The sequence below is a fragment of the Ovis aries genome, chromosome 3, assembly GCF_016772045.2.
Source record: "Ovis aries strain OAR_USU_Benz2616 breed Rambouillet chromosome 3, ARS-UI_Ramb_v3.0, whole genome shotgun sequence".
In the NCBI taxonomy this organism is placed as follows: Eukaryota; Metazoa; Chordata; class Mammalia; order Artiodactyla; family Bovidae; genus Ovis; species Ovis aries.
In genome coordinates this window covers 94,994,414-95,018,153 of record NC_056056.1, presented here as the reverse complement: position 1 = coordinate 95,018,153, position 23,740 = coordinate 94,994,414, and the positions used below count along the sequence as shown (strand labels likewise).

Sequence of the window (23,740 nt, the reverse complement as noted above, 5' to 3'; positions counted from 1 at the left end):
TGTAGCTCAGGGTGTGCTCTGTGGTCCAGGGTGTAGCTCAGGGTATCCTCTGTGGTCCAGGGTGTAGCTCAGGGTGTAGCTCAGGGTGTCCTCTGTGGTCCAGGGTATAGCTCAGGGTGTGCTCTATGGTCCAGGGTGTAGCTCAGGGTGTAGCTCAGGGTGTGCTCTGTGGTCTAGGGTGTAGCTCAGGGTATAGCTCAGGGTGTACTCTGTGGTCCAGGGTATAGCTCAGGGTGTAGCTCAGGGTGTGCTCTGTGGTCCAGGGTGTAGCTCAGGGTGTAGCTCAGGGTGTGCTCTGTGGTCCAGGGTGTAGCTCAGGGTGTAGCTCAGGGTGTGCTCTGTGGTCCAGGGTATAGCTCAGAGTGTCCTCTGCAGTCCAGGGTGTAGCTCAGGGTGTGCTCTGTGGTCCAGGGTGTAGCTCTGGGTGTCCTCTGCGGTCCAGGGTGTAGCTCTGGGTGTCCTCATGGTCCAGAGTGTATCTCAGGGTGTGATCTGTGATCCAAGGTATAGCTCTGGATGTCCTCATGGTCCAAGGTGTAGCTCTGGGTGTCCTCTGTGGTCCAGGGTATAGCTCAGGGTGTAGCTCAGGGTGTCCTCTGCGGTCCAGCGTGTAGCTCAGGCCCAGATACTCTTCTCTGAGCCTGATGGAGTTAGGAGACCAACAGCCTGAGAATCCAGAGCAGACTGCTGCCTCTCTGCTGTCACTCTGTGTGGCTTCCAGGTTGGAGGGCCCATTGTATGGACCCTGCATCCGAATCTGAAGTGTTCCGGAAGCCTGCAGATGGTGATGCTGGCAGTGACAAGTCTGACGCAGATATCGGCTCCACATCTATCCTGGGGAGGACATGTTGTTGTCCCTTCCTAGACAGAAGGGGTCTGATATCATTGGTTTTCCTGTAAGTGGCCAGCAGGTTCCTCTGGGGCATGGTTCAGGGGTCAATGTTGGTCACTATTGCTAGCAAAGAAGCTACACAGCTGCAGCTGGAGCTGACTGGTGTTTGAACCTGTGCACAACTCTGTCCTGGCCACCTTGGCCCTTTGCTCTTGGACCTGTTGCCAAGCAACAGCCTGATTGGGGTTGCAGGACAAACTGACCTCCATAGAGGCTCAGGGTCCACTGGTTGCTATCGATTTTATTCTATTGGATCAATGCACGCCCTCTGGTGGGCAATTTTGGTACCTCGGCGATGCCTTGACCTGTTCTAGCCCTTGCTCCACCAGGGCCTGCAAAAACCCCTGGCCACTTTGGTGGTGGTGTTGTTCAGTAGCTCAGTCGTGTCCTGCTCTTTGTGACCCCATGGCCTGCAGCACACCAGGCTTCCCTGTCCTTCACTGTCTCCCAGAGCTTGCTCAAACTCATGTCCATTGAGTCGGTGATCCATCCAACCATCTCATCCTCTGTCGTCTCCTTCTCCTCCTGCCTTCAATCTTTTCCAGCATCAGGGTCTTTTCCAATGAGTCAGCTCTTCCCATCAAGTGGCCAAAGTATTGGGACTTCAGCTTTAGCATCAGTCCTTCCAATGAATGTTCAGGGTTGATTTGGTTTTGAATTGACTGATTTGATCTTGCAGTCCAAGGGACTCTCAAGAGTCTTCTCCAACACCACAGTTCAAAAGCAACAATTCTTCAGCGCTCAGCCTTCTTTATGGTCCAACTGTCATGCTTGGTTGTATGACCACTTGGTTATTTTATGATCCACCACCCAGAAGTAGATCCTAAATTCTGACCTCATGCCATCCCTCCTTTCAGACGTGCTCCGTCTGTTGTCCTACAGGGCGCCTTGGGCCCCTTATGGCAGGTGCTGTTAGTCCGCAGAACTGGCTGCAGACAACCTGGTACTTCATATTCCTGCAGCCTGCAGAGTCCCCCTCCCTTCTTGCCTGGCTGCTCCCTACCCTCCCTCAGGGCTCAGTTGGGCATCCCCTTTCTCAGAAGCCTTCCTAGCCCTGGGGGAGGGCACGTGCCCCCTCAAAGCTCCTCCTCCTGGCAGAGTGGATATACCATTCGCTCAGGTGGTCTTAGCCCTGCACGTGGATCTGGCCCCATAGAGCTGTGTTTGCCGAGGTGGACAGCAGTGGCTGCACAAGACAAGTCTCATTTGCGGCTCTTTTTTTTTTTTTTTTTTTTCTGCTTCAGAAATCAGTCACTTGATTTATCTAGAAACATTTATTAAGCACCTACTCATTTCATCAGGCACCAGAAATTCCATGAGGAATAAGAGTGTACATAGGCCCTGTGCCCAGCACTTTAGGGCCTATGGGGAGAGATGGATGTTTGGTAAAGTGTCCACAGATAACAATATTTCCATATAATTCTGTTTTAAATAATACACATGAGTTACTTTGATTCCCAACGTTTTAAGAAGTAAATGAATGAACTTAGGGACTGTGATAGGTATGTGGAAAGAAGAGCTCCAGGTTTCGTGAGAGGCTGTAAAAAGGGGGAGCCCTGAGTGAAAAGGAGGCCTCTCTGAAGGCCTGATGTTCAAGCTGAAAAGTGAGGAAGCTGAGAGAGGGCAGGGCTTTCGAGAAAAGGTGGGAGAGGGAGGGAGGGAACTGGCTCATTGGAGGAGCAGGGTGGGGCTGAAGTGACCAGAGCCTTGCAAGCATGTCCAGGTGGTCAGCTAGGGCCGTGTGGGTCTTAAATGCAGTGAAACCACTGAGAGACTCACGCGTGTTGGTTCCACTCTGGCTGCTGTGGATTAGACAGTGGATTAGAAGGGTCAAGAGGGCAAGTAGGGAGCCCAGTTAGGAGGTGGGCAGTTGTCCAGGGAGAAGTGATGGGTGCTTAAGCTAAATGGTGGGCTTGAGCAGAGAGAGAGAGAGAAATAGCTGTACTTAAGACACCCAGCACACAGAGCTGGGTGTGGGGTAGCAGAGGCTCCTGTCCAGGTAGACCCCTAGGGTTCTGGCTTGAAGAGCTGAGCTGGGAATGGGAGAGGCAGACAGGATGTGGGTGAGGAAGATCAAGATGACCCTCATTTGCCGTGTGTGCAGGTGGATTGCCTGAAGCCCATGGAGATAGAGGCATTCTGCAGGGGGCTGGAGTGGAGGACACAGGCATTGTTCCAACCCCATCCGATGTCTCATCTCTGGCCTTGTAGAAGCTAGGCTGGTGTTGGCCTGGAAGGACCCTCCTACTCAAGGAGACAGTTATCAGCTGTGTTCCCCGATGACACTGAAGGTCTTGGGACGCGGGTCCCCAGTTCTTGGTGCCGGGCAGCATTTGTCTCCATTGTGGGGGTCTGCCAGGGAGCCAGACTTCCCTCCTCCCCTTCTTGTGCCCTCAGCTGCCCATGGCAAATCCACCCTCCCGGGAGCGAGAGCTTGGACAGAGGTGGGTCCACTGCTCTCTCAGCCCAATCTGCCGTCCACGGGTCCTGGGCTCTGGCTTCTCCCAGGCACCCTGCCGCTGGCCCCATGGGGAATTCTTACACAAAATCCCCATCTTGTTTGTGCTCCCCTCCACCAAAATGGAGCCCCTGTTTGGTTAATTTCTATTTTGTGGTTTATCTGGAGGCTGTTAAAACAAACCCTGGGGGACCCTCAGCGGTGACTGTTCCATATCTCATTATCTTTCCCGAACCCGATTATTAGCTCAGATTTTTCTGATCGCTAGCTGCTGTTCGTGATGAGTTGTGTGCCATTAATGCCAGCTGGTTCTCTTAAACAGGACCCACCATGCCAGGGAAAGCGAGTTGGCATTCAGAGCCATCAGCCACTTGGCTTTTTAATTTTAATGGGCTCTACCAAATGTTCCAGGCCAAAGGGTCCCCGAGGAACCAGAACAGACGGGCTCCCAACCCCCAGTCTGTAGCCCACCCTGGTTCCTTCCCAGACTGTGGCCATCCTAATTGCTGGGACAATAAGATCAGGGCTGAAGCCTCACCTGTATTCATGCCTTCTTGCCACCAGGCCCATCCTTGATGAGTGGACAGAGTGACTTCATGGGTTCCTAGCAAGCTTGCAACTACATATACCAAACCTCTCTGGTCCCAGCCCCCTCCCTGGGGGAGACAGGCTGGGTCAATATCCTGGGCTGTGCTAATCCTAGCCGCTGGGAAGAACAGTCAGCCAAGTGTGGGGAAGGGTTGAGGGCAGCAGGCAAGTCTGAGTGTTTGCTCCAACCAGTGGCCCCTATTCCTTCCTGCCCTCCCCCCCCACCAGCCTGGCCTGTCCCCAGGAGGCTGCGTGGGGAAGGGCTCCAGCTCCCTGCTGGCTTCTCCAGCTGCCCATTCCTCCAGCACTTCCCGCGTCTTTCCAAACAAATGCAGAGGGTTTTGAACCCAGACCTTCATTTTCCTAGCTGCCAGGTTTAAGAGGTTTAAGGGCCCCATGTTCTCCACCTGAAGCTGCCTTCCGCTCACCTGGGCCTCAGCCCCAGGCTGGCCTTTTCAGGGAGGCTTTTGCGCTATAGACAGCCAGTCTGAAACGGCTTGTCGTCGTTTTAAAAAATGGCCTGTCGGACATTCCTGACTGAGATAGACGATAATTGGAAAGGAAATCGCGCCGTGGCCAAGAGCAAAGCTTTGGAATCAGCAGACTGTGGGCTTGAGTCCTAGTGTTTCCTGCCTCATGACAGTGTCTGTCTGTGAGCAGTCACCTCACCTCTCTGAATCTGTTCAAGGGCAACACGCCCTGTCTCTATGGCTAGCACTGGGGACTGGAGTAAGATATTTCGTGTGACGAGCTCAGCACTTGGCCTGGCATCTCCACATGCCCTTTCCTCCTCCTTCCTCATCCCTTACGCCTGCCTGTGTCCTCCTTCTAGACTGGCTTTCTGTAAGAACATATCCCCTGGTATTTTGGGGGGCTTGGGGTGACCATTTCTGAGTCACCAAAATAGTCACTTGCTGTTTGAGAGTGGGGAGACCTGGCCTTGGTGAGTTCCCTCTGTGTAGCAGGGCTGCGGGACCCAGGGTGGGCTGGCATCCCCTCAGCCTACCCACCTGCACTGCCCTGCCCCCGAAGTGTGTCCAAGCTCCCCTGAGTCTCCCTGCCTCTCCTTGAGCAGGCAGAGAGGACGAGAATTGGACTCTGACCACCAGCTTGAGGCTTCAAATGGAAGTCAGGCCCCCGAGAGCCCAGGCTGGGTTTGCCTGGCAGCTCCTAGTGCGGGGTCCCGGGCTGCCCACAGCTGGTGGGCTGGCACTTGCTCTCTTCCCGGGTCTTACAGTTGCAGCCTGGTCTGGGCCATTTGTGCCAGGCCATGAACTGATTTGATTGCTGCGGCATCCACCCTGATGCCCTGGAGGCCTTCCCAAGGCTCTGCCTCTCCCCAACAACCCAGAAGGTTGAGGCCAGAGCCAGGGCTGCGGGTGCAGGGTGGCCTGCTGAGCCGCCGGGTGTACCAGACTGAGAGCAGGCTGTCCGTGGTCCTGTCAGGCCAGGAGGCCCCCAGGGGAGTCCTGGCTCTGGCCTCGGTTTGGGGGAGCAGAGGCTTCTACATAGCCTCCATCTAGACCACAGGCTCCTCTTGCGTCTCCCAGTGTCTGCGCTCATGCTTGTCTTCCCACCGGAGTCCTCCCCAGCCCAATCCCCCCTTCTCCAGGGTGCTCCTCCTCCAGCCGTTGCTGGTCTCTCCATCCATCCACTTGTTTGTTGTTTTCTTGCATTTATTCCTCAGCCAGTGCTTTGCTGAGCCTGTATTATGTGCCCAGACATCCAAAGACGAGGAAGGCACAGTCCCTCCCTCTCAGTCTGGCCAGGGTGCCAGGCTCACAGACTCACAGGGTAGTGAGTGCTGGGGACGAGGGGAGTGATGTGCGAGGGAGTGACTTTCTGCTGGGAGAGGTGACATCACTCCTACCTAGGTTCTTTCACTGATGCCTCTTATGTGCCTGCTCACGCCAGGCACTGTGCGTACATCCTCACAGCAGCCCTGGTGCTGTCAGATGTTATCATCCCTTTTTACAGACAAGGAAACCAAGGCAGACAAAGGCTGAATGACTCCCAGCGTGAGTGACACGGGAGGTGGAGTGCAGAGGTGGGCCTTAAAGGGCAGGCGGGGACTGAGCAGAGGAAGGAGGGAGTTCGCGGCGCAGGGGCCAGCACGGGCAAAGGCCCTGGGGTGGGAAACGCACGTACTGTTGGTGACCAGCCGACTGGATCGTGGAGAGAGGGAATGGGGTGCTGGAGGAGTGGGGAAGGGAGGTTATGAAGGCCACGACTGCTGCACGGAGATGGCGGCTCTTTCACAGGCCACAGGGAGGTGGATATGAGTGAACCTGTGTTCTAGGAAGATGAGGCTCAGTGTAGGGGGTGGACTGGAGTTGGGAGTGCCCATGGAAAAGGCAAGGCAGGCCCAGACGTCCTGGACTGAGTGAAGGGAGCTCGAGTCTGAAGGTGGTCACCGAGCCCAGGGTGCCCTCTGAGCCCCCATCCTGCTCTGGGCGGCTCTGCTTAGCTCTCCAGTCACCTATGTGTCTCCCTGTGTTGAGCCCTCCAGTCTGGCCAGGCCTATGGCTGGGCTCACAGTGGGACCCCAGAAATGTGGCGCTTAACACGCTGGAAGACAGAAAAGATTCACAGACTTAGAGAATGAACTGACAGTTACCGGGCAGGGAGGGCAAAGGTTGGGGGGCTGGGAGATGGACACGTACCCACTGCTATATTTAAAATGGATAACCAGCAAGGTCGTACTGTATAGCACAGGGGATTCTTCCCAATATTATATAACAATCTGAGTGGGAAAGGAATTTGAAAAAGAGTAGATAAATATGTGTGACTAAATCACATTACTAAACACCTGAAACCAACACAGCTTTGTTAATCAGCTATGCTTCCCAGGTGGCTCGAGTAAAGAACCCGGCCTGCCAATGCAGGAGACAAGAAAGGCGAGTTTGATCCCTGGGTCAGGAAGATCCCCTGGAAAAGGAAATGGCAATCCATTCCAGTATGCTTGCCTGGAGAATCCCATAGGCAGAAGAGCCTGGCTGTCTATTCCATTGGGTCGCGAAGAGTCAGATACGACTGAAGCAATTTAACACACACATCCACACTCCAGTATAAAATAAGAAATTTTAAAAAAGCTGAGTAGGAGTGAGGGGCGTCCTATACTTCCCCTACTTCCAGCTTATATATTCTTCTGACAGCAACCGTCCTACCATCCCTTGTCCTGTGCCCAGGGAGGCTGTGTGCCTGCGTGCCTGTGTGCAGCTGTCTCCCAGGCCGGCTCACTGGGCCGCCTGGGCAGTGATGCCTTAAGGAGCCGCACTGGGGCTCGGCAGCCTCAGGTGGGGCTGAGGGTGCAGTTGTAGGGCAAGATGGTGGCCCTTGCTCTCTGCTCTTCCCCTGCCTGCCCCTCCCTCCCCAGGCTGCCTCAGCAGCACACACTCTTTCTCTTTTCTCTTTCGAAGGTGGGCCTTAATGTCCTGGTTCAGAAAGCCAACAAGTTCACCCCGGCCACCCGCCTTCTCGTCCAGAGATTTGTGCCATTCCCTGCCGTAGGTAAGCCTTGCACAGCAAGGAGCTTCTGTGCACGTGTGCGCAGGAATGTCTGGGAACATGGGCTGCTGGGCTCTGGGGAGCTGGAAGGGCCCTCCAGGCCTCTCTCGACGCTGCGGTGGGGGGAGTTCTGCCTGGAGCAACTGGAGGAAAATATGTGCAGAGAGAAAAAAGAGTGATGGGGTAAAGAATCCGCCTGCCAACACGGGAGATGTGGGTTCACTCCCTGAGTTGGGAAGGTCCCCCGGAGAAGGAAATGGCAACCCATGCCAGTGTTCTTGCTGGGAAATCCCACAGACAGAGGAGCCCTGTGGGCTACAGTCCAAGGGGTCACAAAAGGGTTGGACACGACCAAGCAACTGAACAACAAACTGAAATGTAACATTTCCTTCCATTATGAATCTAGGCAGCACATTGCAGTAGAGAGCAGGACCGTGACTCTCACCAGTAGAAATCACAGGTATTTTCATGTCGTATTACAGTTGTTACAGAGATCTTAAAAATACCATTCGTGCTTAACACTCACCCCAAATCATAATAGATCCACTTAAAGATCTTTTTTAAATTCAGTTTAAAAGCACATCTATTTACTATATCACAATTGAAAAAATATTTTGATAATTTATTTCAATATAATCTCCTTGTTATCCCACTTGTTTGGCTTGCAAAGCATAAACTTTAGAGACATTATTTGGAGAGGGGTGTAGGGGCCTCAGGTTCCTGACAAAAAAGAATGTTCAAGGCTAGTCATGGGGAGGGTGTGGGTGTGTGTGGGTGTGTGTGTAGGTGCTTTCACTTGCTTTCAGCAGAGCCTTTGCTGGTCTTGGGAGTCATGAATTCACCATAAAGCCCAGCCAGGCTCTTAAAAAGCCTACACCTTACTTGGGGAGAAGGTACAAGAGGAGAAACAAGTGCTTGAACCACAACATCGAGTCCCCCATCTGATGCCAGAGGACAAAGCTGGGACAGGCCCTGAACGGGCAAGAGGTCCCGTGAGCTCCCTGGTGCCAAGACTCGGTCTGAAGAGCGGGGCATGAGACCCAAGCTCATGGTCCCAACCCTGTTCTTCACCTCCAGGGCTCCGCTTGCCCATCTGTAAGACGTGGGCACCAGTACCTACCTTTCCACAGCTTTGAGCTGAGTGAGGAGCAGATGAGACTGCAGACTAGCTCGGTTCTTCAGAAAGGGCTTTGAAGCACCTGAAAAGCCTCTGTGAATAGGTGAGAGATCACTGTTGAGCAGCCCCACCTCCTCGTGGGCCCGGAGGCTAACGAACTCCCAGGACCAGCCACCCGGCTGATCCTCAGCCGACCCAGATAATTGCTATAGCAACTCCACACTTTTAATGAACTCTCAGCTATTTCTGGTGTGGGCCATTAATGGAATAACTCTTTAGATCTGACTTTGTTAAGGGGCCTAATTGAGTGAACACAGCGGCCGAACCTGTGTTCCTCGCTGTCCTGAGCTGGGGGGTCAGATGCAGCCTGAGGAGGGGGCAGCTCTCAGCTGCATTGGACTGGATCTTGGTCTCAGCCAAGATTTAATCTGTCCTTGAGCCAGACTTCAGATAAGGACTCTACCGGGACCCACTGCAGCCTTGCTCAGCCAGCTATCTTGCTGTGTGACCTTGGAAGTGGTCTTAACCTCTCTGGGGGCTCCCTCAGGAGGAGGGCCCCTGCTTTCGGGTTTGACCCCTTCCGAGGCTTTCCGACCTGTCCCTCTTTTGGCTCCAGCCGATTCCTCTCCTATCTTATTGCTGGGGAGGAGCCTGGTCTGGCTGTCACAGAGGGTCTTGCAGTCTTGCATGTCCCTAGCCCCTAGGGGGTTGCACGGGGTGTTCATGGTGAGGTCTGCAGCCCTGATGGTCCTAGCTCACCAGGATCCTAACAGCAACGGGCCCTCTCTGCCTGCTTCCTCACACTGTGGTCCAGTCCTGGCTGTGTGCCTGCCCTCCACACCCTGCCCCTTCTCTCCTCCCCAACATGTGAGCTTCCATCTCTCTGGCCTCCAGTGCCTATCCTAGGCCCACCTACAATGGCATTTGCTGACTCCCCTAGCCGAGACAGACACAGTAGTGTTCAGGGTAAATGGGCAGGCACCTTACCCCCCAGGGGCTTAAAAGCCCCCTGGTCCCCTCAGGCCACTGAATAGTCCTGCACTTGGCCTCCTGCACCTTATCCTCTGGGGCCTCCAGCCAGACAGAGTACCTGTCTGCCTCACTGCACACTGGCGGGGCCTAGGCCCTCCAGGCGTCCACCTCTCGGCTGGCCACCGTCAAGGCTGCTGAGAAGTCTGCTCAGGGCTTGTTGGTCCTCTGGACCCCTGCACTAATGGAGAGACAGAACTCATGGAGCCCTCAGTGCACATGGGGAGCAGGTTGAGGCACGTGAAAGTGATCAAGCCGATTGCCAGGGTGGGGGTGGGAGGGTGGAGCAGCGGAGGGTCTCCCATTCAGGGTGAGAGAGGGTCCTGAGAGGGCCCCTGTGCTCAGCGGCCACGCCCCTCCTCCCTCTCCCCTGGGTGGGCTGGGGACTCAGGCTCTGGGAGCAAGGAAGCTCTTGGGGTCAGCTGCTTCTTTCCACTGCTTTGCCCTGTCCTGATCCAGCTTGAAGTCCAGGAGGTGCCCCACTGCTGCCCAGGAGAGAGGTTCGAGACTCTGGGCACAGGAAGCCTGATTCCTGCCGCTCCCACCCCTCTCTGGCATCAGGCCAGACCCTGCTGCCCCTTCCCATGGGGGCCTCTGTGACAGTCACCACAGGCCTTCCCTGGGTGTGCCAGGCCCCAGACACTGCACCACCAGGAGCACTCCGCCACCAGGAGTGATCCACCAGTTCTCCCCTCGTTTTTCAGCTAGGGCTATGCACACGTGTGTGCAACTAATGTGTGTGTGTGAGTGTGTGCTGAGTATGTGGGAAGCCCCAAGGATGCTCACTGCAGCCAATTCTCTCCCTCAAGGTGGTTTCAGAGCCTCGCCGTGCCCTGGTCTAGAACAGCAATCATGTGGGAAATCTCAGTTTGTATTTATATGTGGAGATGTTAGGAAAGCCGGTGAGCCCAGGAGCATGTGTGCTGGCATTGGAATTGATTGGGGACTGGTAATTAATTTGTTTAGACCTTAATTAATTCTTCAGTTCTTTCTTATTTGTGGACTGTCACGCTTAATTGTGTTGAGGAGCTCGAGCTCAGAGCAGGCCCTCCATTAATTGATGTGCAATTGCTGTGAGGTGGAAGTTAATGGTTTGGGGAGCTGGGCAAACAGTGTAATTAAAGGTCAATCGAGGAGGCGTCGGAAAAATACCCCCGCCCCCAGGTCCAGCCACCAGTCTCCACGAGCAGAGTCCATTCCAGGGGAGGTGGGCTCCACAAACAGCCTTCCTGTGAGTCCTTGGGATGGGAGGCTGGAGGAGTAGCAGGCAGGGTCAGAGGCAGGTGCCAGTTCCATGATGGGACACCAGGAAAGAGGCATAGACACACCTGATGAGAAGTGGGCATGGCAGGGCCTGTGGCCTGGAGCTGGGAAGGGGAGGCCCGGGTGTCACCTGGTGGCGCACCTCTGTGCCTGGCTCTGTGGATGTGGTGCGGGGCAGGGTAGGGGGCTCTGAAGGTCACCCCCAGGCTGCCCGGCTGCATCCACGTGGAGCAGCAGACAGGCAGTGTCGTGTGCTAAGGGCCCCATCTGGGCCTGAGCCTCAGTACTAGCTGGTCAGCTCCTGGCACAGGGAATAGCCCTCCTGCATGGAGCCTCAATTATCCCTTTGTGGAAAGTGACTTCGTCGTGCGCTGTTGGCAGCAGTCCCTTACATTAAATGTCACAGCTTATTTCACTGCCGTGAAGAAGTCTCTGTGTTCTGCAGGGAGTCTGCTGCTCGGGGTGTCTGGGCAGCCTTTGGGGGAGGTCTTCTGTTGGTTCATACCCAGAGTGCCCCACCTCCACCCCCGTCTCTATGCTTCCCTTCGCCCCAGACCACGGGTCTTCCTGTCATTGATTCCCCCTTCATTTTACCGCTCGCCTCCTGGTGCTCAGTCCACCCTCTTGCTTCACCAGGACGTGGCCCTGGCAGTGTGCCCAAGTGGCGACGGTCCTCCCTAGGCATCGCCTCCTGCATCCCTGTCATTGGGAGACGCTCCCTAGGCGTCGCCTCCTGCACCCCTGTCGTTGGGAGACGCTCCCTAGGCGTCGCCTCCTGCATCCCTGTCGTTGGGAGACGGTCCTCCCTAGGCATCGCCTCCTGCACCCCTGTCGTTGGGAGACGCTCCCTAGGCGTCGCCTCCTGCATCCCTGTCGTTGGGAGACGGCAGGGTGCTCCTGTGTCCGCTGTGTCCTGGGCCTTGTGACTTATCCTCCCTCTGTCTGGGTCAGTGATACTTGAAGTGGCATCTGCAGACCTTAGGCAGCCTCAAGGCCCTTGAGTCACCTTTTGGACGTGGCCCCTGGCCTTGCTCGAGCCCTGTCGCACTGTGGTGAACCTTGCGGCTCCCCTTCTGTCTGGCCCCGGGCCTCTGCACAAGGCCCTGTTTGGCTGGAGCGCTTGCTCTTCCCACTCTCTGCCTTCTCTTGGCTGCCAGGCCTTCATTTCTCACTTCCAACATCACCTTCTCCAGGAAGTCCTCCCTGGGAGCCCCAGTCAGGGTTATACCACAGCATCCTGTGTGTGCCTCTGTCTGTCCTGGAACTACTCATTTTGCTTTTGAGTCTGCCTTCCTCATCAGACTGTGAGCTCTCCAAGACAGGGACTAGATCTCATTCATCACCAACCCCCAGCCCCGCTCTTTGCTCGGCACCTAGCGTTCTGTGTGGGTTTGTACAGTGAGCAGATGAACGTTTTAGTGAAAATGGCTTGAAATTTGGCACCCAGAAGTGAAACCCCACCCTGATGACATTGGTGACCACATTGTGTCACCTTAGATGACATTGGTAGCCTCATTGTGGCTGCTTAGAATTTATTGCGGTGTGTTTTTTTTAATTGTTTGTTGTTTTTTTTTTTTAATGTTTTCTCATGCAAGTTTTTGCGGTCACTGTCATTCGCTCAGTTGGCAGGCCTAGGGTGGATGACTCGGTCGCCCTGGGCACATTCTTCAGCCTTTCTTGGTTGGATCTGGGTGGGGAGGTGGGCCAGGCTGGGTGCCAGAATCAGGGCCCTGGAACTGGCATGGGGCCCTGGTGTGTGTCAGGCCCCAAGAGGACAGGGCCAGTGGGCCCGAGTCGAGCAGAGGGGAGTCTCCCAGTGGTGTATTCTAGGGCTCTGCCTTCAGTCTTGTCCCCTCACTTATTTTATAACTGCCTTGGTCAGAGGAGGTCAGTGGGTCACACACAAGGAATGGAGATAGCAACTTGGCAATGATTATGAACTCACGGGCAAGGGTGTGTGTGCGTGTTCAGTCATTCAGTCGTGTTAAACTCTTTGAGACCCCATGAACTATAGCCCACCAGGCTCCTCTGTCCATGGGATTCTCCAGGCAAGAATGCTGGAGTGGGTTGCCATTTCCTCCTCCAGGCGATCTTCTCAATCCAGGGATCACACCCAGGTCTTCTGCATCTCCTGCGCTGGCAGGCAAATTCTTTATCACTGAGCCACCTACCAGGATCCAAAAAGATCTCACAAGGTTTGATGTAAGGCTCGCTATTCAAAAAATGCAGCTGCACAAGTTTGAAGGTGCTGAACTTGATTTGGTTGGAGTACTTAGGATAACGACTGGGGATTTTGTGGACTGTATGCCCGAAATAGGTCCACCCAAGTGGTGTGTTGGGCTTCCCTAGTAACTCATTTTTCACTTTCATGCATTGGAGAAGGAAATGGCAACCCACTCCAGTGTTCTTGCCTGGAGAATCCCAGGGACGGGGGAGCCTGGTGGGCTGCCGTCTATGGGGTCGCACAGAGTCGGACACGACTGACGTGACTTAGCAGCAGCAGCAGTAACTCAGACGGTAAAGCATCTGCCCGCAATGAGGGAGACCCTGGTTTGATCCCTGGGTCAGGAAAGTCCCCTGGAGAAGGAAATGGCAACCCACCCCAATATTCCTATGGGGTCTTAAAGAGTTGGACATGACTGTGAGACTAACATACAGACACAGACATGTGGTGTGTGGCTCTGATGAGGCTGCCCGGCTTCAGCTGCAGATTAGAGACAGTGGCCAGAACAAGGCTGTCTCTTTGGTTCTAGATCCCACACAGGCAGAAAAGCACTGGGAGTGGAGACAAAAAGAGTAGCAGGATCTCCTGAAAAACCGACAGTCTATTGAAGGAATGAGCCGCCTGACTCCTGAGATAGAGAAGCACCTGAGTATAAGCTTGGTACAAAAATCTGAGAGAGGCATTTATGTGTGACCAAGTCACCTGTTGCGGGCAGATTGCCTAGGACCTGGCATACAGTAGGTGCTTAGAGAGTGCTTGTTGAACGAGTGCCCTTCCAATTCAGTTATCTTCTAATTTCTTAAATCCGGAAGGCAGAGAAGACCAGACGTAGAAGAGGTGGGGAAGCCCAAGACAGAGGAGAAGGGGTTAGGAATGTGAGAGGAGGGGGCCTGGTTGGGGTGGGCCAGGTAGGGAAAGGGCATTTTGGGGCCCTGAATACTAGCTGAGAGTTCAAGCTTTAGTTTATGATTAATGGGGGCTCATTGAACAATCTTCAGCTGGGGAGGAGTTGTGATAAAAGGGTGCTTTTCAGAAAATGAATGTGTCAGCAGGAGTCTTTTGTTAGGAGATCCCAAACTTCAGAGTCGGCCTATACCTATGTTTACAGGCTGATTTTTCAACCCAGAAATTCCTAGTCCTGAGTTTGTGACGCTTCAGTATGGGTTGTGAAATTCTCCCTAAATTCTCAAGCTATTTAGAAGAAAATGTGTGCCACAGGGCTTCCCTGGTGGCTCAGTGGAAAAGAATCCGCCTGCAGTGCAGGAGACGGAAGAGACAGGGTTCGATCCCTGGGTTGGGAAGGTCCCCTGGAGGACATCATGGCAACCCACTCCAGTATTCTTGCCTGGAGACTCCCATAGACAGGGGAGGCTGGCGGGCTACAGTCCATGGGGTCGCTAAAAGTCAGACACGACTGAAGCGACTGAAGCATGCCCGCATGTACGTACATGTGCCATATAGCCCAGCCTCACAGGCAGAATGGTGAGGGATATCACGAAATCAAGCAGGTATTAGGGAACACATTCCCATCTGATAACTGCTCCTCTGAAGACAAAGGCTGTACAATCTGGTGTGATTCAAGTGTGTGTGTAGACATAAGGTAATGATGCATCAATACATACATGTCTGCTTGTGAATAGACCATGTCTGGCAGGGACATGAGAATCTGGCTACAGTGGCTGCCTAAGGGGAGGGGAGTAAACTGAAGGTCAGGGACTGGAAGGAGACTTGTTATTATTCACTCTTTTTTTGTGATTTGGATTGTTCACTCTACGCACTTGTTACCTACAAAATAAGAGGGAGAAGAAGTGGAGTCTGGAGAGCTTTATGCTCAAGTCTCCTGGTTTCCACTAGAGCGTTTTGGGTTTTGTTTTAATAAAAATTGTTCTGTTTTTTTCCTGATAATACTTGATTGTTATATAAGTTAAACAATTTCACTTCTCTCCTCAGAGATAAGTTTGGTATATATCCCTCCAAATTCAAATAAATATCTCAAAGTATAGGAATCTCTGCCTGTTTATTATATTTATATACTATAAACATGCCAATATAAATATATATTTAATATAAGTGAGACCATACTGTGTATACTGTTCATAAATTTCTTTTTAACTTCACAATCAATTTTGGATGTCTTTCCATGACAGTCATAAAATTCCAACTTATCCTTTTAATAGTCACAATAATTCATCTATGGCGTTTTAAAAGATTGTGATATATTATTTCAACACATGGAATATTATAGGAAATAGAGAATAAGATATTAGATGCACCCAAAGTTTTCTCCGCCCTCTGCCTTTTTAATTCTGTTTTCTTCTCTCTTGAGGAAGGCTATTGACTTACACCTTCCCCATTTGTGTTTTTATATTGTATCTTATGTGTCTGTATCATAAACCAGAAATTGTATTGTTTACATGTTAAGTTTACATTATGTTGTGCTGAACATGTCATTTTAAACTTGCTCTTCATTGTGGTTTTGAGATTTATCCATGTTAATACATGTGCATTCATCTCAGCTTCTAAAGACTAATTGGGAACATCTAGGCTGTTTGCAGTTTCTCACTATTATATGTAGCACTGCACCAGACAGCCTTACACACGTGTCTGTATGCACACAAGTAGGAGCTTCTCCAGGCCAGAGGTTTTCAAACAACCACCTTGGGAGCTTTAAAAAGAGATACAGACATCTGGGTCCTACCTCCGATTTGGTTCAGTTGTGCAGCCAGTACTGAGAATCAGCACTCAAGGGTCAGTACAGAGAAGTGGAATGATCACATCAGAGGTAATGCCTGTCTCCTAGTTCAGTTCACTTCAGTCACTCAGTCATGTCCAGCTCTGCGACCCTAGGAACTGTAGCACGCCAGGTTTCCCGGTCCACCACCAACTCATGGAGCTTGCTCAAACTCATGTCCATTGAGTCTGTGATGCCATCAAACCATCTCATCCTCTGTTGTCCCCTTCTCCTCCTGCCTTCAATCTTTCCCAGCATCAGGGTCTTTTCCAATGAGTCAGTTCTTCACATCAGATGGCCAAAGTATTAGAGTTTTGGCTTCAGCATCAGTCGTTCCAAAGAATATTCAGGACTGATCTCCTTTAGAATTGACTAGTTTGATCTCTTTGCAGTCCAAGGGACTCTTACGAGTCTTCCTCAACACCACAGTTCAAAAGCATCAATTCTTTGGCTCTCAGCTTTTTTTATAGTCCAACTCTCACATCCATGCATGATTACAGGAAAAACCATAGCTTTTACTAGACAGACCTTTGTCAGCAAAGTAGTGTCCTGCTTTTTAATATGCAGCCTATGGTTGGTCACAGAAAACTAGCCAAGCTGATCACATGGACCACAGCCTTGTCTAACTCAATGAAACTAAGCCATGCCATATAGGGCATGCCAAGATGGTCAGGTCATGGTGGAGAGGTCTGACAGAATGTGGTCCATTGGAGAAGGGAATGGCAAACCACTTCAGTGTTCTTGCCTTGAAAACCCCATGAACAGTATGAAAAGACAAAATGATAGGACAATAAAAGATGAACTCCCCAGGTCGGTAGGTGCCCAATATGCTACTGGAGACCAGTGGAGAAATAACTCCAGCAAGGATGAAGGGATTGAGCCAAAGCAAAAACAACACCTAGTTGTGGATGTGACTGGTGATAGAAGCAAGGTCTGATGCTGCAACGAGCAATATTGCATAGGAACCTGGAAGGTTAGGTCCATGAATCAAGGCAAATTGGAAGTGGTCAAACAGGAGATGGCAAGAGTGAACGTCAACATTCTAGGAATCAGCTAACTAAAATGGACTGGAATGGGTGAATTTAACTCAGATGACCATTATATCTACTACTGTGGGCAGGGATCCCTTAAAAGAAATGGAGTAGCCATCATAGTCAAGAAAAGAGTCCAAAATGCAGTACTTGGATGCAATCTCAAAAATGACAGCATGATCTCTGTTCATTTCCAAGGCAAACCATTCAGTATCACGGTAATCCAAGTCTATGCCCTGGCCAGTAACACTGAAGAAGCTGAAGTTGAACAGTTCTATGAAAACCTACAAGACCTTCTAGAACTAATACCCAATGTCCTTTTCATTATAGGGGACTGGAATGCAAAAGTAGGAAGTCAAGAAACACCTGGAGTAACAGGCAAATTTGGCCTTGGAGTACAGAATGAAGCAGGGCAAAGGCTAATAGAATTTTGCCAAGAGAACGCACTGGTCATAGCAAACACCCTCTTCCAACAACACTAGAGAAGACTCTACACATGGACATCACCAGATGGCCAACACCGAAATCAGACTGATTATATTCTTTGCAGCCAGAGATGGAGAAGCTCTATACAGTCAGTAAAAACAAGACTAGGAGCTGACTGCGGCTCAGATCATGAACTCCTTATTGCCAAATTTGGACTTAAATTGAAGAAAGTAGGGAAAACCACTAGACCATTCAGGTATGACCTAAATCAAATCCCTCATGATTATACAGTGGAAGTGAGAAATAGATTTAAGGGACTAGATCTGATAGAGTGCCTGATGAACTACGGATCTGGAGGTTCATGACATTGTACAGGAAACAGGGATCAAGACCATCCCCCATAAAAAGAAATGCAAAAAAGCAAAATGGCTGTCTGGGGAGGCCTTACAAATAGCTGTGAAAAGAAGAGAATCAAAAATCAAAGGAGAGAAGGAAAGATATACCCATTTGAATGCAGAGTTCCAAAAGAATAGCAAGGAGAGATAAGAAAGCCTTTCTCAGTGATCAGTGCAAAGAAATAGAGGAAAACAATAGAATGGGAAAAACTAGAGATCTCTTCAAGAAAATTAGAGATACCAAGGGAACATTCCATGCAAAGATGGGCTCAATAAAGGGCAGAAATGGTATAGACCTAACAGACGCAGAAGATATTAAGAAGAGGTGGCAAGAATACACAGAAGAACTGTACAAAAAGATCTTCACAACCTGGATAATCATGATGGTGTGATCACTCACCTAGAGCCAGACATCCTGGAATGTGAAGTCAAGTGGGCCTTAGGAAGCACCACTATGAACAAAGCTAGTGAGGTGATGGAACTCCAGTGGAGCTGTTTCAAATCCTAAAAGATGATGCTGTGAAAGTGCTGCACTCAATATGCCAGGAAATTTAGAAAACTCAGCAATGGCCACAGGACTGGAAAAGGTCAGTTTTCATTCCAATCCCAAAGAAAGACAATGCCAAAGAATGCTCAAACTACTGCACAATTGCACTCATCTCACACGCTAGCAAAGTAATGCTCAAAATTCTCCAAGCCAGTCTTTAGCAATACATGAACCGTGAACTTCCAGATGTTCAAGCTGGTTTTAGAAAAGGGAGAGGAACCAGAGATCAAATTGCCAACATCTGTTGGATCATCAACAAAGCAAGAGAATTCCAGAAAAACATCTATTTCTGCTTTATTGACTATACCAAAGCCTTTGACTGTGTGGATCACAAGAAACTGTGGAAAATTCTGAAAGAGATGGGAATACCAGATCACCTGACTTGCTATACAGGAGAAACTTGTATGCAGGTCAGGAAGCAACAGTTAGAACTGGACATGGAACAACAGACTGGTTCCAAATAGGGAAAGGAGTTTGTCAAGGCTGTATATTGTCACCCTGCTTATTTAACTTATATTCAGATACATCATGAGAAATGCTGGGCTGGATGAAGTACAAGGTGGAATCAAGATTGCCGGGAGAAATATCAATAACCTCAGATATGCAGATGACACCACCCTTATGGTAGAAAGTGAAGAAGAACTAAAGACTGTCTTGATGAAAGTGAAAGAGGAGAGTGAAAAAGTTGGCTTAAAGCTCAACATTCAGAAAACTAAGATCATGGCATCCAGTCCCATCACTTCATGGCAAATAGATAAACAGTAGAAACAGTGGCTGACTTTATCTTTCTGGTCTCCAAAATCACTGCAGATGGTGACTGCAGCCATGAAATTAAAAGACGCTTACTCCTTGGAAGGAAAGTTATGACCAACCTAAACAGCATATTAAAAAGCAGAGACATTACTTTGCCAACAAAGGTCCACTTGGTCAAGGCTATGTTTTTTCCAATGGTCATGTATGGATGTGAGAGTTGGACTATAAAGAAAGCTGAGCACCAAAGAATTGATGCTTTTGAACTGTGGTGTTGGAGAAGTCTCTTGAGAGTCCCTTGGATTGCAAGAAGGTCCAACCAGTCAAACCTAAAGGAGATCAGTCCTGAGTGTTCATTGGAAGGACTGATGTTGAAGCTGAAACTCTAATACTTTGGCCACCTGATGCAAAGAGCTGACTCACTGGAAAAGACCCTGATGCTGGGAAGTTGAAGGCAGGAGGAGAAGGGGACGACAGAGGATGAGATAGTTGTATGGCATCACCGACTCGATGGACATGAGTTTGGGTAAACTCCGGGAGTTGGTGATGGACAGGAGGCCTGGCATGCTGTGATCCATGGGGTCGCAAAGATTTGGACATGACTGAGCAACTGAACTAAACTGAACTATGTTGGTCATAACTTTTCTTCCCAGGAGCAAGGCCATCTCCACCTGCACCAAATGAGCAGACTGGCTTTTACTCTGCTTGCAAGGGTGATTTTTGTTTCCCTAAATCTTCTTCAGCATTTGCTATTATCAATTTTTAAAACTCAGTTTCATCCATCTGAAATGGATCTTTCTCATTTTAATTTGCGCTTTCCAATTCCCAGTATGGTTGAGAATCTTTTCTTAACTTCACTGGGCATGTGGTTTTCCAAATAGAAGAGAGAGAAGGAGATTTCTTTTCATTTATTGTTCAGTTGCTAAGTCTTATCTGTTCTTTGGGATCCCATGGACTGCAGCATGCCAGGCTCCCCTGTCCTTCACTGTCTCCCAGAGTTTGCTCAAATTAATGTCCGTTGAGTTGGTGATGCTACCTAACCATCTCATCCTCTGCCACGCCTTCCTCCTTTTGCCTCAATCTTTCCCAACATTAGGGTCTTTTCCAGTGAGTCAGCTTGTTATAGGAGGTATCCAAAGTACTGGAGCTTCAGCTTCAGCATCAGTCCTTCCAATGAATATTAAGGATGGATTTCCTTTAGTATTGACTGGTTTGATCTCCTCGCAGTCCAACAAATTCCAGACAGATTGAAGACCTAAATGCGTACAGTAAAATGTTAAAGCTTCTAGAAGGAAATGTAGATGAACATTTTTGGAGTAGGGATAGAGTTTCTTGGTAATACAAAAAGTATATACCAGAGAGGAAAGGATTGCTTATATGATAACATATATGACGATATATTGTATGTTAAAGGGCTTCCCAGGTGGTGTAGTGGTGAAGAGTCTGCCTGCCAGTTCAGGAGACACAAGAAACAGAGGTTTGATCCCTGGATCAGGAAGACCCCCTGGAATGGGAAATGACAAACCACTGCAGTATTCTTGCCTGGGAAATTCCATGGACAGAGGAACCAGGTGGGCTCTAGTCCATGAGGTCAGAAAGAGTCAGACACGACTGAGCATACACAAACACGTATGTATGTTAAACTGCATGACCGAAGACACCATCAACAAAGTGAGAAAACAAGCCCAAGCTATTTGTAAACCATTAAACCAATGAGTCAAACTCCCTTATTTTTTGCTTACACCCAAAGATGAAGAACTCTTGCAGGTTAATTTTTTTCTTAGATTCAAAAATCAGTCTTTGACAATTAGTAAGTTCACGTTCATTGAATTTTAAAATATTTAAAAATATTTCTTTTATGAATTTTTACTTGAATATTTTTCAGTGAGTTTGACCATTGTATTTTTCGCTTAAATTTTTACCTTATATTGGACTATGGTTGATTGACACTGTTGTGTTAGTTTCAGATATATACCATAGTGATTCTGTTATATTTATACACATATCTGTTCTTTTTCTAGTTCTTTTCCCATTTAGGTTATTACAGAATATTGAGCAGAGTTCCTGTGCCATACAGTGGGTCCCTGTTGGTCATCTGTTTTAATTATTAGTAGTATGTATATGTCAATCCCAAACTCCAAATCTGTTCTCCCCCCTACCCTGCTCCCACCCCGGTAACCTAAAGTTCGTTCTTTGAGTCTGTTAATCACTATATCTTTTTCTTAATAATTGTTAATGCTCTTTATGTATTTTATGATCATTTTTGGCTGAAAGTAACAGAAACCCTCAACTCAAACGGCTTAAATAATAATGATGACTTTACAGAGGTCAAGTCTCCCTTCAGGCATCAAGGCCGTTCTTTCCTTATCTTTGCTCTGCTGGGGCTTCATCTTCAGGCTTACTCCCTTCATGGTTGTGAGATGGCAACTGCAATTCCAAGCTTCATATCCAAACCCACCACTGTCCAGAGGACAGGAGGTTCTGGTGACCACCACTTTTTTAGTGGGAGGAGGACTTTCCCAGAAGTCTTGCAGACACCCTCATTGTCTAAGTTGGTCACACATCCCATCCTCCATCAAGGGAAGGACATTATACTTATGGGGAGTCAGTCACCATGACCCTCCATTCGACCCTTCATATCAGTAGCCCTTTGTCATATATAATAAATATATTTTAAAGTTTCCCATTTCTTGTAATATGGTTCATAAATAGGTATCAAATGCCTTTGTTTCTTAATTCTGAGATACCTTAGTTGTGAGGCATTAATGTAACAATCTTTCCGAAGAGGAGAGGACTATATTTCATTTGAAGGAATAAATAAGCATATACTGCACATTCAATCCAAATCACTTTTTCAATATCACAGAGTCTGAATCTCAGGCTTTTCCACATTTTACAGTTCTGTTTTGGGCATTGATTGTTAAATACGGCATCGTGACCACCACTGCTTTTTGTAATCTCTGCCTCTACTCTTGACCCTTTTTAGTCCCTTTTAAATTAACAGGAAAATTTCAAAACACATTAAAGATTATTGAGGTTTTTTTTTTTTAACTCCTACTTTGTTATACTAGTGGTTTCATTTTATTCTTTACTTGAGGGAAAAAAAATATTTTTAAAGTTAATCAGCTTCTTTAGGAAGTTTTTGAAACAGATGCCTAAGTACAGGACCCATGCCTAGGTCACACCAACCCCTGCTGGGGTTTGACATTTTTCTGATCTACTTCAAGAAGTTTGGCATTTCCTTTTCAACTTTTAGAAAAGAAAAGCCTGGTTACATTCTCTTTGCAAAAATGCAAACAGTCTAGGTAAATTTAGGGTAAAAAAGTAGAAGTCCTTCAACAATCCCTAATTTCCAAATTTGGCTCTCTTCCCCTAGAGGATCACTTGGTGAGGTGTGACCCTTCCAGAACAGTATCCAAGGATTTATGCAGACACGTGTGTGTACCAGTTACATGGTTTACGTTCCATAAATCACCCTGTACATACTCAGCAAGTCTGCTCACATAAGTTTGTTCTGGCGATCTCCCCGTGTGAGTTCCCTAATGGTGGACATTTAGGCTGTTTCTAATTATTTGCTGTTACAAACAGTGCTATAATTAACATCCTTGTAAATGTCTCTTTGTGCATATGGGCAAGCATTTCTTTAGGGGAGCTATCTATGGTTTGGCAATTTCTGCTGCCTTTAATTGCATTGCCTGGTGTCTGGCAGGCGATCTTCCGCATGCACAATAACTTTCCATGTCCGTGCTCTATTATGGTGTAAGTTTTAAAAAGATGTTTCAGGCAACAATTAGGAATCTAAGTTTAAGTTCAAATTCTGTGTGGATTGCTGTGGGCAGCTGAGGTGACACTTGCGTGAACAGGTGCCTCTAGACGTGGCTGAGGTCGCCCATGCGCAGGCAGTTGTGATGAAGAGCCAGCGAGGTCTCCCCTGCCACAGGCATTGTAAGGCACATTGTGATTTTTGTGCTGTTAAAATATGAGTAAATGCTTCTTAGAACAGAGGAGTTATGGTGTTTGATTTTCCCAGAGAAATAGCCCACTGCTCCACCCCATATTTTGAATGGCCCTTGCCCCGTGAATTGATACAACCGCATTTACAGAAATTCCTTTCCCCTACAGCCAGGAGTGTTTCGGGACTGTTAACTCCATTGATCTATGCTTCTGTTTCGCTGCTAGTTCAAGGGGCAAATTCCCCTGTAGTCTTCTTTTTGAGAATCTTCTTGCACATTTGTCTTTCTGTCTGATGCTCTGTCTTCCTCCCCACGCTGTCCTTTTTGCACGGGCACTTCATTAGCTGTTCACAATCTGCATGATTTTTGCATCGTGGTGTGTCTGATGTGAGAACATCTGCGGTAGTCAAGAGCATATTTTCCTCAGGCCTCGACCCTGAGCTCGCCATCAGCATGAAGCAGTCTCTCTCGCTTTCTCTCCCTCTCTTTCTCTCTCATCCACTGACATCTCCCAGCATCGCTGCTCCAACATCAGCTATGCCTGAGTCTTGAATGGTGTCAATCTGAGTTGAAAATGTGCCAGCTTTCTTAACATTATCACTAACAGACTGCTTAATTAACCTGCTGATACTATCAATAATGGATCTTGCTGGTATGCTAGAAAGAAGACCCGTAGCCCATGGTTGGTCTCTCTCTCTCTTTTCATTTGTTTAGTCTCTCGGTAACAATACCACTGGAGCTGAGCTTTCCAGGAGTGGGATAAGAGCGACCTGGGAGGGTTTGAAAGGACTACAGTAGAACTTAAAGCTCTGGAAGAGATAATGGAACC

The 23,740-nt window shown here is 49.2% G+C and overlaps 1 protein-coding gene across 10 annotated transcripts in view; it reads left to right on the top strand.

The window, feature by feature from the left end:
• The window catches only part of SFXN5 (sideroflexin 5), a 126,220-nt gene that overhangs the window by 70,623 nt on the left and 31,857 nt on the right, over positions 1-23,740 (top strand). For 7 of the 10 annotated variants that reach the window (XM_042246345.2, XM_027966998.3, XM_004006070.6 and 4 more), the window contains one exon: positions 7,358-7,448. In XM_042246345.2, the coding sequence (XP_042102279.1) occupies positions 7,358-7,448 (91 nt within the window). Of the gene's footprint in view, positions 1-7,357; positions 7,449-7,851; positions 7,906-17,170; positions 22,959-23,740 lie in introns of those variants that run through there. The other 3 variants (XM_060413912.1, XM_042246344.2, XM_060413910.1) reach the window with 3 other exon arrangements.